This window comes from Rana temporaria, chromosome 1, assembly GCF_905171775.1.
Source record: "Rana temporaria chromosome 1, aRanTem1.1, whole genome shotgun sequence".
Taxonomy (NCBI): Eukaryota; Metazoa; Chordata; class Amphibia; order Anura; family Ranidae; genus Rana; species Rana temporaria.
In genome coordinates this window covers 575,351,213-575,365,140 of record NC_053489.1, presented here as the reverse complement: position 1 = coordinate 575,365,140, position 13,928 = coordinate 575,351,213, and the positions used below count along the sequence as shown (strand labels likewise).

The following is a 13,928-nucleotide window of genomic DNA, read 5'->3' as shown; positions in this document are numbered from 1 at the left end:
GTTTACATATGTGGACGGGACTTAGGTGTGTGTTCGCTTCTAAAGGCGGGAGCTACCAGAGACAGGGGCGTTTTTAAAAAAAAAAAAAAACTTTTTTTTTTCTTTATACTTTTAAATTTTATGATTTTTTTTTTATTTTTTTATTTATTACTTTTTTTTTTTTTATTACTTTTATTCCTATTACAAGGAATTTTTAATGACGGGTCCTCTTTATGGCGAGATGCGGGGTCAATAAGACCCCACATCTCTCCTTCAGGCTGGAAAGCATGAGTTCGGGGGAAAAAATTCACCAATGTAATGCTTTAAGCGGTGATTGCCGCTTTGTTTACTTCCGGGTACCCGGGCTTGACGTCATAACGTCACACCCGGGCCTCCGACAGTCATAGAGAAATCTTTATGATCCTCATCTGACGCCGGTCGATTCGTTCTCTGGGCCCTCAATGGCACAAGAGAGCCCGGCGAATCATCGGATGGCAGCGGGAGGGGGGACGTCCCCTCCCGCCGCCTTTAAGAACGATCAAGCGGCGGAAATGCCGCTTTGATCATTCTTATGGTGTGCAGAAAAGAAGGATATCTGAATGATGCCTATAGCTCATGAGTGTGCAGCCCAAAGCTCAAACACACATGCGGGTGTGTGTGTGTGTGTGTGTGTGTGTGTATGTATGTATGTATGTATGTGTGTTATATAATCTCTCTCAATGGACAGTGTCAGTAGGGCAGAGGTTGGTGTCAGTAGGGCAGAGGTTGGTGTCAGTAATTTATGTTTTTAAATATTTTTTTTTCTCTTATGGTCTATGGACAGACACAGCCTTCAAAGTCTTGACATATGGGTTATGTTCCTGCTCATAGGAGAGGACTAGGCAGAACATGTTATATATTTAAATACATGTTACTTTAACAGAGTTGAACAGCCCCGCCCAGGGGCAGCCTCTCCAGACATAACCCTCCTCTCTGCAGCATGCAGCCTCAGTTTTTTTCTGCCTAGCAGAGGAGGACGTGGCTCCCTTTGGGCCCAGCGCCCTGAAACTTTTTTTATTTTGTTTTAAGATTCTTCTATTAACTGCCGGCTGGGCGACAGGCTGCATATAAAGACCCTTGTAGTCTTCCCAGTCCGGCAATCGAGCGTGAGCACACCTTAGCTAAGCGCTGGGTCTGCCACGACATACCCCATGACTCCTGAGGTGGCCGGTGGGCTTTTTGCTCCAGGGTCCACACATGACTGGGCTGTTTTGTTGTCTCACTCACGGTGGACCGGGCTGACAGCTACTCCATACCATCGGTTGTGGGTCTGTCAGCGACATGCCAGCATGTTCTCACAAGGACGGGCAAGTACGGTTCCTCCTGCTTCGGCAGGATGGAACAGCTGGGCATTCGTGGGATTAAGGGGTTCTCCTGTCCTCCCTTTCCTTGCTCTCTGTCGCCCTTTCCCTTCCTGCCCTAGGGCCCGCTGCGACCGGGGTGTACCTGTGGGGGCGCTCTGGGTCAGATTTTTACCTCTCAGATTTCTACCTCTCCGATTTCTACCACTCAGATTTTTTTACTCACACACACGCTGTGTATACAAGGAGGGCGGGCAGCGGTGCTGATCGGTCTCCCTCTGGGTGGTGAGCCCCTGGGTAACCCCCCCCCCCCCTGGTAGGTGCAGCAAGAGGGTGAACTTCTTAAGTGTTTTTTACTTTGGTCCCTGAGGGCCCCTACCTCCCCCGCTGAGCCTGCCGGTAATTGAGGCCGCGGCTTTGCGGCCTTCTGCAGGCCTAAGCTTCCTTCTGTGATCTGGTGCCATCTTGTGGTGGCCGTTGGCATGACAAACCAGAAATTCTAATGGAGCTTCCCCAGTGTTTTCACTGCCATCTCCTTCCCTCTAATTAGAGCCCCCAAACATTATATATATTTTTTATTCTAACACCCTAGAGAATAAAATGGTGGTCGTTGCAATACTTTATGTCACACCGTATTTGTGCAGCGGTCTTGCAAGCACACTTTTTTGGGGAAAAATTTCACTTTTTTTTTTTTAAGCAAGTCTTTGGAGGGTGGGAGGAAACCGGAGTACCCGAAGGAAACCCACGCAGGCACAGGGAGAACATGCAAACTCCAGGCAGACGTTGTGGTCGGGATTCGAACCCACGACCCTTTTGCTGCTAGGCGGAGGTGTTAACTTCTACACCACTGTGCCGCCCATAAAATACACTTTTGTTAATAAAAAAATAAGACCACAGTAAAGTTAGCCCAATTTCTTTTATATTGTGAAAGAAAATGTTACGCCGAGTAAATTGATACCCAACATGTCACGCTTCAAAATTGCGTCCGCTTGTCGAATGGCGACAAACTTTTACCCTTTAAAATCTCCATAGGCGACGTTTAAAAAATTCTACAGGTTGCATGTTTTAAGTTACAGAGGAGGCCCCATGGGGTCAGTATCGGCTAATTTATGCCTTTCCCCCATTGAAGTTGCTTCCTCGGCTGCTCTGCAGAGTGGAGGCCGAAGGGATCCCAATGATTCTAAACGCTCCAGATTGGCCCTGGCGTCCTTGGTATGCCGATCTCGTGCGCCTGGTGGCGGATGCACCCTGGCGGCTGCCAATGCGGGAGGACCTTCTGTCTCAGGGTCCCATACTTCATCCTGCTTTACAGTCGCTGGCTTTAACGGCATGGCTAATGAAAGCCAGGTACTAAGGGGCCGAGGTCTTTCTGACTCGGTCATCTCAACCATGCTGAGGGCACGGAAGTCTTCTTCCAGGAAGATCTACCATCGCACCTGGAAGGCCTACATTTCTTTGTGCGAGGAAATGGGGTGGCATCCACAGACGTATTCGGTTTCCAGGGTCCTGCTATTTTTACAGCGTGGAGTAGATCAGAAACTTGCCTTAAGCATCATTTAAGGGACAGATTTCAGCTTTGGCTGTGTTCTTTCAGCGGCCTTTGGTGGCCCATTCTCTGGCGGGTACCTTTTGTGCAGGGGGTGCATCATATACTTCCCCCCTCTTAAACCACCTCTTCCTTCATGGGATCTGAATATGGTGCTCTCGGTTCTTCAGGAACCTCCCTTTAAAAACATTGGAGAAATTCCTCTCTTGACACTATCTCAGAAGGTGGCCTTTTTAGTGGCCATTACGTCTGTCAGATGTGTTTCTGAATTGGCGGCCTTGTCTTGCAAGTCGCCATACTTGGTCCTCCATAAGGATAAGGTGGTGTTGCGCCCGCAACCTTCCTTTCTTCCGAAGGTGGTTTCGGCCTTTCACCTTAACAAGGACATTGTACTTCCATCCTTGTCTCCTCGACCGGCGCTGCATACTTTAGACGTGGTACGTGCTTTGCGGGTGTACCTGTCTGCTACGGCTCAGTTTCAGAGGTCTGACTCACTTTTTGTGAGGGGCCTGGCGGTCTCGTCGGCCACCATTTCTCGGTGGATCAGGCAGACCGTCACACAGGCCTATGCTCTTAAGGGGCGGGCGCCCCCCTTTGCGGTCACGGCACATTCAACCAGGGCAATTGGTGCTTCCTGGGCTTTCCGACATCAAGCGTTTGTCTCACAGGTGTGTAAGGTGGCGACTTGGTCGTCCGTTCACACCTTTTCCAAATTTTACAAGGTTGATGTGAGTGCATCTTCAGATGCTTCCTTCGGTCGCAAGATTTTTCAGGCGGCTGTCTAAAGTTGCAAATCCTCCGTTGAGGAGCTCTGCTTGTTTTGGGGTGAAGTTAAATTGATTTTACTGATACTGTTCCCACCCCTCGTTTTTTGACACTGCTTGGGGACATCCCATATGTAATACGATTTTTTTTTTTTGTACTCACCGTAAAATCCTTTTCTCTGTCGTCCATGGACAGACACGGCACCCACCCCTCCTTTTTAGGTTTGTACTGCTTGTAGGAGGGTTATGTCCGGAGGGATCGCCCCCTGGGCAGGGCTGTTCAACTCTGTTAAAGTAACATGTATTTAAATATCTAACATGTTCTGCCTAGTCCTCTCCTATGAACAGGAACATAACCCATATGTCAAGACTTTGAAGGCTGTGTCCGTCCATGGACAACAGAGAAAAGGATTTTACAAAAAATCCTATTTTATTATTTATTACATCTTTTTTTACAATAACTTTTTATTATTGTTTACAATTATTTTTAGGAGCCCCATTGGGGGGCTTTGGTGAAATGTCAGGGGTCTATAAAAAGACCCCTGATGTCTCACTTTTGAGACAGAGATTCCCCAGTCCTTTTCTCTGCAGTCAAGCAGCAGGGGGAATCTGCCCAGTACAAGGGTTATTAGGGTGTGCTCCCCCCCCCCACCTAAAGTCCAGGACGTCATATGACGTCCTACGTTAGGAGAGTGGTTAACTAGTTACCGACCGCCCACCGTCGTTCTACGTCATCACTTTAAAGATGGATATCTCGGTAACGGCAGCAGCTGCTGCCACAACCAAGATATTCATCTCTTCAGTGGGCGGTCCTGTCAGCGATAACGGCAGTCTCCGCAGCGGATTCGCCGCAAGATCGCCGTTATCGGTGGCGGGAAAGGGCCCTGCCGCTCTCCCGCGCCCTCCGCCGCTTACTGTAGCCGTCGGTAGCGGCGGAGGAGATCGGGTGCGCTCGGCTGCTGACTGGGGTTGCGAGTGAAGGAAAAAATGTCCTTCACCCGTCCCCATAGCTCTGCTGGGCGGAAGTGACGTCAAAACGTCAGTCCCGCTCCGCGTCTTAAAGGCACATTTTTTTTTTTTTTTTTGTCATTTGAAAAAAATGACAGTTTCAAATTTTTTTTTTTTTTATTTTTTTTTTTTTTTTGCATTTAAGCCTAAATATGAGATCTGAGGTCTTTTTGACCCCAGATCTCATATTTAAGAGGACCTGTCATGCTTGTTTCTATTACAAGGGATGTTTACATTCCTTGTAATAGGAATAAAAGTGCTAATTTTTTTTATTTTTTTTATTTCAGTGTTAAAAATTGTAAAATAAATAAAAATAAATCCGAAAACCCCCAAAATTTTTTTTTAAAGCGCCCCGTCCCAACGAGTTCGCGCGCAGAAGCGAACGCATACGCAAGTGAGGTATCGCCGCGATCGTTAGAGCAATAATTCTAGCCCTAGACCTACTCTGTAACTCAAAAAATGCAACCTGTAGAATTTTTTAAACGTCGCCTATCGAGATTTTTAAGGGTAAAAGTTTGACGCCATGCCACAAGCGGGCGCAATTTTTAAGCGTGACATGTTGGGTATCATTTTACTCGGCGTAACATTCTCTTTCACAATATGTAAAAAAATTGGGCCACATTTATTGTTGTCTTATTTTTTCATTTAAAAAAGTGAATTTTTTCCAAAAAAAGTGCGCTTGTAAGACCGCTGCGCAAATACGGTGTGACAAAAAGTATTGCAATGACTGCCATTTTATTCTCTAGGGCATGGGTCTTCAAACTACGGCCCTCCAGTTGTTCAGAAACTACAGTTCCCATCATGCCTAGTCATGTCTGTTGATGTCAGTGTGTTACAATGCCTCATGGGATGTATAGTTCCGCAACAGCTGGAGGGCGTAGTTTGAGGATCCCTGCTCTAGGGTGTTATAAAAAAAAATATATATATAATGTTTGGGGGTTTTAAGTAATTTTATAGCAAAAAAAAATGTTTTAGTCTCGTAAACACCGAATCTGAAAAACAGGTTTGGGGCTTAAAGCGGAGCTCCACCCTAAAGTGGAACTCACGCTGATCGGCACCCGCCCCCCCTCCGGTGTCACATTTGACACCTTTCAGGGGGGAGGGGGGTGCAGATACCTGTCTAAAGACAGGTATTTGCACCCACTTCCGGCCACACGCTACGGGCAAAAGACGGGTTTTTCTGACTTCCCGTCTGTCGCCCGTTGTGTGCTGGGAACACTCGGCTCCCAGCACACAGCATGTGAGCCAATCGGCGGGCGCAGCGCGACTCGCGCATGCGCCGTAGGGAACCGGGTAGTGAAGCCGGAGCGCTTCACTTCCTGGTTCCCTCACTGAGGATGGCGGGGGGGAGCAGCAGAGAGACGAGCGATCGCTCGTCCTCTGCTGCGGACGGCGCTGGACTCCAGGACAGGTAAGTGTCCTAATATTAAAAGTCAGCAGCTGCAGTATTTGTACCTGCTGGCTTTTAATATTTTTTTTATACTGGCACATCCGCTTTAAGTGGTTAAATAGTGCTTTGTACATCAATTGCCTTAATATTCAGTCTTGATTCCAAACACCACCTCCTATGCCACCCTGCAGTGTATTCAATTAAAGTCAGTTTCCTTAATGAGCCAGGCTAATTTCTTACCCTGGAGATGGCAAATTTCTCCCTTATCGTTCTCTTCTTGGACACCTGTAACCTCACCACCTCCATGTGTTCTGCCTATGAGAGGGGACCTGGCTGCTGGAAGTGTTGTCTCCACCAAAAAGAAAAACCACAGAGGTGATCAAATACCAACAAAAGAAAGTTTTATTTGTGGGGGGAAAAAAAGGACACTTTGTTTGGGTACAGCATCGCGTGGCAATTTGTCAGTTAAATTAACATAGTGCTGTATCTGGTCATTAAGGGGGGTTATCTTCCGGAGGTCAAGTGGTTAAAGCTGAAGTTTAGTTATTACATTTTTTTTCTTGGTTATAGGTTCAATTACTTACCTCTAATGAAGTGTATCCCACATCCTGCTGATTGCTTTTTAGTGTAGAAATGTTCCTTGTAATTAAGTCCTCTTCACATTAATGAACTATGAACTAAAGTGGAATTAAAGCTCCATCAAACGTTTATTTTTTTTATTGGTCTCCAGGAGCTTTTAGCCATGATGCGCTAGTATGTACTGCAAATAAGCAGATTATGGTAGATTACCTGGCAAGCGATTCCCTCCAGCACTGTGCCATCAGCATTCCCATCAGCCACAGGCACTGTCCTCTTCTCCCTGGCTTCCTTCCGGGTTCTGAAACTTCAGCCGCTTGGCCGCGATGACTCCCTATGCGCATGGGAGTCGCATTGTCATGGCACAGATCAGTTCTGTAAATGTATGCTAACATTGAAGAAGTCCCAACGGCTGCCCACCACTTTCTGCCCTTTTCTCCATGGCGAAAAGTCCTTTTATTATTTTCACAGGATGCAACATCCTCTCTGAATGAGGGAGAGGATCCTGTACTGCAATGTTAGAATTGAGGAAGTTAGTCTTCTCTGCCCCGGAAGTTCAATGATGTGTAGAGGACTTGTCTTCATCGCAGGAACATTTATACATTAAAGATTAATGAGCGGGACATGGGATACACTTCAATAGTGGTAGATAATGTTACTGAACGTACAGTGGGTATGGAAAAGAATCGCCCCCCTTTAAAATAATCACATGTTGTTGCTTTGCAGCCAGACACAGTATTTGTTTTATCCAGCTGTACTCACTAGTGTGACTTAATAATATCCAAGTGAAAGCTTTAACACCAACATGTCATAAAAAAATAAAAAACAGCACCACTGAGTTGGAAAAAGGATCACCAGACACCCCCCCCCTCCCCATGCCAGTATTTTGTTGAACCACCTTTTGCTTTAATTACAGCCTTGAGTCTGTTGGAATATGTCTCCACTAACTTGCCATATCTAGACTTTGCAATATTTGCCCACACCTCTTTGCAGAACTGCTCAAGTTCAGTTAAATTTGATGGTGACCGTTCAAGTCATTCCACAGATTTTCAACGGGGTTTAGGTCTGGGCTCCGACTAAGGCTGCATTCACACCTGAGCGTTTTGTCGCCTAAAGCATGAAGCTCCAAAACGCTAGAGGGGAAAAAATACATTATTCTCAATTGGGATGATTCACATCTCCACTCCAAAACGCCTGACGCCGAACGCCTGAAGCTCAAACAAGTTCTGGAACCTTTTTTGTCGCTCGAATTGAGCGTATTTGGGCGTTTTTCTGTTTTTAACATTGGTGACCCTAGACCTGTCCAAAATCGAGGTAAAAAAACGCCGCAAATATCGCGGCAAAACGCGGTAAAAAACGCAGCAAAACGCTACGCTCAGGTGTGAATGCAGCCTAAGCCATTCAAGGACGTTCCCCTTTTTCTCCTTCAACCACCATGTGGTCATTTTTGCTGTGTGCTTTGGGTCGTTGTCATGTTGGAAGGTAAACCTTCCCATTGACCGCTTTCTGGCAGAGAGCAGCAGATTTTCCTTAAGGATTTGATTGTATTTTGACCCATCCATTTTTCATTCTATCCTGACAAGTGCTCCATTTCCTGTTGCAGAGAGGCCTCCCCATGACAGGATATTACCATATCTATGCTTTGCTGTAGGAATGATGTTATTTGGATAGTGATCTGTATTAGATTTCCGCCAGACATATCATTTGGTGTTGAGGCTAAATAATATTTTTGTCTCATCTGACCAGAACACATTTTTCCATGTGGCCTCTTCTTGGAATCTTCAAGGTGCATTTAAGGTGGTCACATGAGACTAGAATTTTATTATTTGGCCTCAACACCAAATGATAAGTCTGGCCGAAATCCAATATACAGACGTAGACCCAGATCCAGTTTCTGGATTTGCCAATCTTATGTTTTTTTACAAAAGACACCCACTGTAACGGTCAGGGGTTAACACCGTTTACGATATTCCATTCCACCAACCCAAGACAGCTTATCCGACACTCCAAAATCCAGCAGACAGGACCCATTTCATTCCCCAGAATAAACAAGACACACAGCTCTGTTCTCTGAGTCAAACTAATGAATTGGCGTAAAATGAAGGATGGATGGCCGCACTCCAAACCAAACAGGTTGTCTTTATTTAAACGAACAGCAAAAACATACCAGATCACAGCAACAGAAACAGGAGGATAACCGACGTTTCGCACTGACTTGGTGCTTATTCATGGATAAGCCATGAATGTTTTTGCTGTTCGTTTAAATAAAGACAACCTGTTTGGTTTGGAGTGCGGCCATCCATCCTTCATTTTACGCCAATGCTTGCCTAGTGCACTGCCAGCACCCTTGGAATTCTACACCTGTGTATGACCCTATAGCAGACCCACCTTGAGCGGTGATTTTCCTTCTTCAAACTAATGAATGCTTTAATGGTAACTCCGCCTTGTTATATACAGTTACAAGCATGCTACAGTAATCACAGGGACAATGAAACTCTCCACCCAAAACATCACACAATGGCTGCTCAACGAGTTCCCCCCCTCAATCCACATCCCAGACAGACATTCTGGCACCGAATCTAGAGAAGTTAATTACTACAGCTGACAAGTCACATTCCTCATCTATTATCAATAGTATTTTCACATAAAACAGTGTCATTAGCATACACAATGAAATATTTCAGGAGCAGACCTAATTAGCACAATGGACAACAGAATGCAATCACAGCAAGCCCCATCACCACAGCCAGGTGGACTTAATTAGCATCTCAACAGTCTATGTTACACAATGAATGAGACATTCTATTGACCTGTTGTGGTCAGAATAAACAACCTGTAATATTCCAAGATATCCTGGAATACATGAATTATTATTGTTGTCCCATCTCATGTAATTCATGATATCATTTCTCAGTCATCCTATGCTCCTATCAGACATAGGATGACCCAAGAGTCATTAGTGAAGCTGGCACAGGAGTACCCCACATCCTTCAAAAGTCTCTGGGTATCACGGGCCATTCCGTTACACCCACCGATTTCATCCAGGATTCACAAAATTCTCTAATTAAATTGAAATAGAAAAATGTGTGAGTCTTGGATAAAAACTGTTTTAATCCTGGGTGAAAACATGTATTATTAAACCCCCTAATTCTTGTATATCGATGACCTATAGGTGGGTACCTCTATTATATCAAGACAATGTGAATCTGCTTTCTTTCTAGGAAAACCCTGACTTTGATCTGCATTTTGATAAAGTCTACAAGTGGGTCGCCAGCAGCCCAGCTGAAAAAAATGCTTTCATTTCCTGTATCTTGAAACTGAACCAAAGGTACCTCAGAAAAAAAATTGACCTTGCCAACGTCAGCCTACAGATTTTGGAAGGTAGGTCCTTAGGAGATCGTATTTCATCACCAATGGCATTGAACAACTCACACCTGAATCAAAGGAAATTATTATTTTGAAAATGATCAACTTCGAAGTTTTCAGTTAAAAATGACAGTTACCTTCTTTCATTGCAATCGGGTAGTAGCTGGTTTTCAGGTCAGGAGCTGAATCCATATTGCATAGTAAGCCTTACTGAATATATGCTGAATTTAGCAGCCTTGCTGTATGACCAAGTTGAGGCCCCTACTGACTTGTAGGCTAAGTTCACCTTTTACATGAACTCTCCCATGCAGATAAGGGGTCCCAATAGTTTGAAATGCACTCAGTGGTTTGCTAAAATATAGTTAGAGGCAGATGGCATAACTTTAGCCTATTTCTGTCCCTCATGCAGCCTGGCCAAAATACTCCATTGCTTACACCCTGGGCTAATTGCATGCAGGACATGGCAGCCATTGGCACTCCCAGCTTCTCAGGTGCCAGTGTGCTTCCTGTTTCAAAAGCCACGTAGTGCTCGCTCTTTTTCCACTTATCCAAGCAGTGGCTGAGATCGGCATTCCTGGGATTACGTGTAAATGGAACATGTACTGGCATGTGTGGATTTTGAAACCAGAAGAGTGATGCTGGGGGAAAGCACCACTGACTGCTGTGTCCTGCAATTGACCTAGACTGTAAGGATGTACAGTTGCAAGAAAAAGTATGTGAACCCCTTTTGGAATGATATGGATTTCTGCACAAATTGGTCATAAAATGTGATCCCCCTCTTCATCTAAGTCTCAACAATAGACAATTAGTCTGCATAAACTAATAACACACAAAGAATTAAATGTTACCATGTTTTTATTGAACACACCATGTAAACATTCACAGTGCAAGTGGAAAAAGTATGTGAACCCTTGGATTTATTAACTGGTTGAACCTCCTTTGGCAGCAATAACTTCAACCAAACGTTTCCTGTAGTTGCAGATCAGACATGCACAACGGTCAGGAGTAATTCTTGACCATTCCACTTTACAGAACTGTTTCAGTTCAGCAATATTCTTGGGATGTCTGGTGTGAATCGCTTTCTTGAGGTCATGCCACAGCATCTCAATCGGGTTGAGGTCAGGACTCTGACTGGGCCTCTCCAGAAGGCGTATTTTCTTCTGTTTAAGCCATTCTGTTGTTGATTTTACTTCTATGCTTTGGGTCGTTGTCCTGTTGCAACACCCATCTTCTGTTGAGCTTCAGCTGGTGGACAGATGGCCTTAAGTTCTCCTGCAAAATGTCTTGATAAACTTGAATAATTAATTTTTCCTTCAATGATGGCAATCCGTCCAGGCCCTGATGCAGCAAAGCAGCCCAAACCATGATGCCCCAACCACCGTACTTCACAGTTGGGATGAGGTTTTGATGTTGGCGTGCCTCTTTTTCTCCACACATAGCGTTGTGTGTTTCTTCCAAACAACTCAAATTTGGTTTTATCTGTCCACAGAATATTTTGCCAGTGCTGCTGTGGAACATCCAGGTGCTCTTGTGTAAACGTGCAGCGATGTTTTTTTGAACAGCAGTGGCTTCCTCTGTGGCATCCTCCCATGAAATCCATTCTTGTTTAGTGTTTTACGTATCATAGATTCGCTAATGGGGATGTTGGCATATGTCAGAGACTTTTATAACCCTTTCCAGCTTTATGCAAGTCAACAATTCTTAATCGTAGGTCTTCTGAGAGCTCTTTAGTGCAAGGCATCATTCACATCAGGCAATGCTTCTTGTGAACTTTTGTGTGTGTGTGTGTTTTTTTTTTTTATAGGGCAGGGCAGCTGTAACCAACACCTATAATCTCATCTTATTGATTGTACTCCATTAGGCTGACGCCTCACTCCAATTAGCTCTTGGAGATCTCATTAGTCTAAGGGTTCAGATACTTTTTGCACCTGCACTGTGAATGTTTACATGGTGTGTTCAATAAAAACATGGTAACATTTAATTCTTAATGTGTTATTAGTTTAAGCAGACTGTGATTGTCTATTTTTGTGACTTGGATGAAGATGAGATCACAGTTTATGACCAATTTGTGCAGAAATCCACATCATTCCAAAAGGGTTTACATACTTTTTCTTGCAACTGTACATTATGGGGTATTTCAGACAGGCTGCATGCTGGACAGAAACGGCATCTGCATCTAGCTATATTTAAACAAACCATACAGTACATTTAAAACTACTGGAGCCCTTTATCTGTGTGGTACAGTTTATGTAAAAGGTGAACCTGACCTTTTTCAAGTAGTTGTAATGTCAAAGAAAGATTACTGCCAGCTCCTCTGTTTTACCAAGCCATGCTACACTGTGTAAATGTATAAAATTAATGCCTCTAAATACCTTATTTCAGATAGTTTTTTTGTTTGGTCACGTGACCTCAGGCTGCTCTCCTCCCCCGATCTAAGGGCTACAGCGGGAGGGGCTGAGATTCCTCTTTGATTTCAGCTGGGTAGATCACGTGACCACTGTGCTGTCTGCTCAGCCCCTCATGCTGTAGCTCTAAGATCGGAGGAGGAGAGCGGCTGGAGGTCACACGACCAAACAAACTATCTGAAATAAGGTATTTAGAGGCATCATTTTATACAAACATGTACACTGTGTAGTATAGCTTGGTATAACATTGGGGCTGGCTATAATTCTTCTTTGACTTTTAATGCCAGCTACCAATGGCAGCAGGAGGCGAGGGACAGGGAAGAGATCGCTCCTGTGTGTAAGCAAACAGGCAGGGAGGGGGAGAGGGAGGAAGCAGTGGGATGATGGAGACATGTAAACTGACCACAGTATAATGGATCAGCCAGCCGTGGTCAGTTTACATGGGGGAGGGGGGGGCACAGGAACAGGCAGGATCAACCAGTCTTTTTACAGCATAGAAAGGTACAGATTAGACAGCACAAGCATCATGCTGTTTAACCTGCTATAAGGGAACAGTTTATTTTTAAGGGTTACAACCTCCTTTTAGTTATTGGGGGCTCAATGTGTAAGTGTGGCCAGGGTGTTAATCAGGTTGTAAACACCAAAGGGGGATGCAGCTTTGGAAGGAAGATAAGCAAGGAGCTTGGTAAAGAAGGAAGGGGGAGGTACAGCTGTTCTTTTTGCACATAATATCAAGTGATAAAACTACTGATTCATGGTTTGACATTAGTGAAGCCTGTCCTTTGCAATACAATAGTTAACTCTTTGCATGGCCTGTTTTTGACAGTAGTTTTATTTCTGAAGCCTGTCTAATTGGTATTTGTCTGTTGGGTTCTGTACTGCTAATGTTTGGCGGTATCTGCCGCAGCTGTATGCATTCTGCCTTTGTCTGTCTGGCTTTAATACTCTTTTGCTTACTGTCCTCTGCTCTTTTTTCCCAAACCTATTACACTTCAGAACTTCCTAAAGTTGCAGAAGGTGGGTGTCCTCCATTTACTTCTCTTTCCCTTATTCAGTGACTGTTCATTTTTGTTGCCATTTTGTGTCTCCTGTTGTAAACCATAGTTCATAAAGCACGCGATTCAGGATGGAAATGCTGCTTTCTATCCACTGACAGCAGAGGAGTCTCCGCTAATGGCTGTGCTAATGTCTATGTAGAATGGATGCTGACTCAGAGTGCACTACATAATGTAAACTATTCATTTTAGGACCATGGAAAATATTTATCAGTTGCAATCTTTGCTTCATCTTGTTTTCCAATCTTTTCCGATTGTTTCCAGTTGTGGAAAATAGCAATAAAATAATTGCCTGAAAAACGATTGAGCTTTGTTCATTATCAAAGAATGATGCTAGTGGCTACTTTTAAAGTGCTATTAAAGGGTCACTAAAGGAAAAAATAGTTTTTGCTGAAATGACTGTTTACATGGTATAGAGACATAATAGTTAACTGATTCCTTTTAAAAATGATTACAAATAGATAAAAATCAATCATATAATGTGCCTGCAGGTTAGTTT

At 44.3% G+C, this 13,928-nt stretch overlaps 1 protein-coding gene across 9 annotated transcripts in view; it reads left to right on the top strand.

The window, feature by feature from the left end:
- EXOC1 (exocyst complex component 1) overlaps positions 1-13,928 on the top strand; it is a 113,019-nt gene that overhangs the window by 15,114 nt on the left and 83,977 nt on the right. For 8 of the 9 annotated variants that reach the window (XM_040334747.1, XM_040334746.1, XM_040334738.1 and 5 more), the window contains exon 4: positions 9,825-9,984. In XM_040334747.1, the coding sequence (XP_040190681.1) occupies positions 9,825-9,984 (160 nt within the window). Of the gene's footprint in view, positions 1-9,824; positions 9,985-13,247; positions 13,392-13,928 lie in introns of those variants that run through there. The other variant, XM_040334748.1, reaches the window with a different exon arrangement.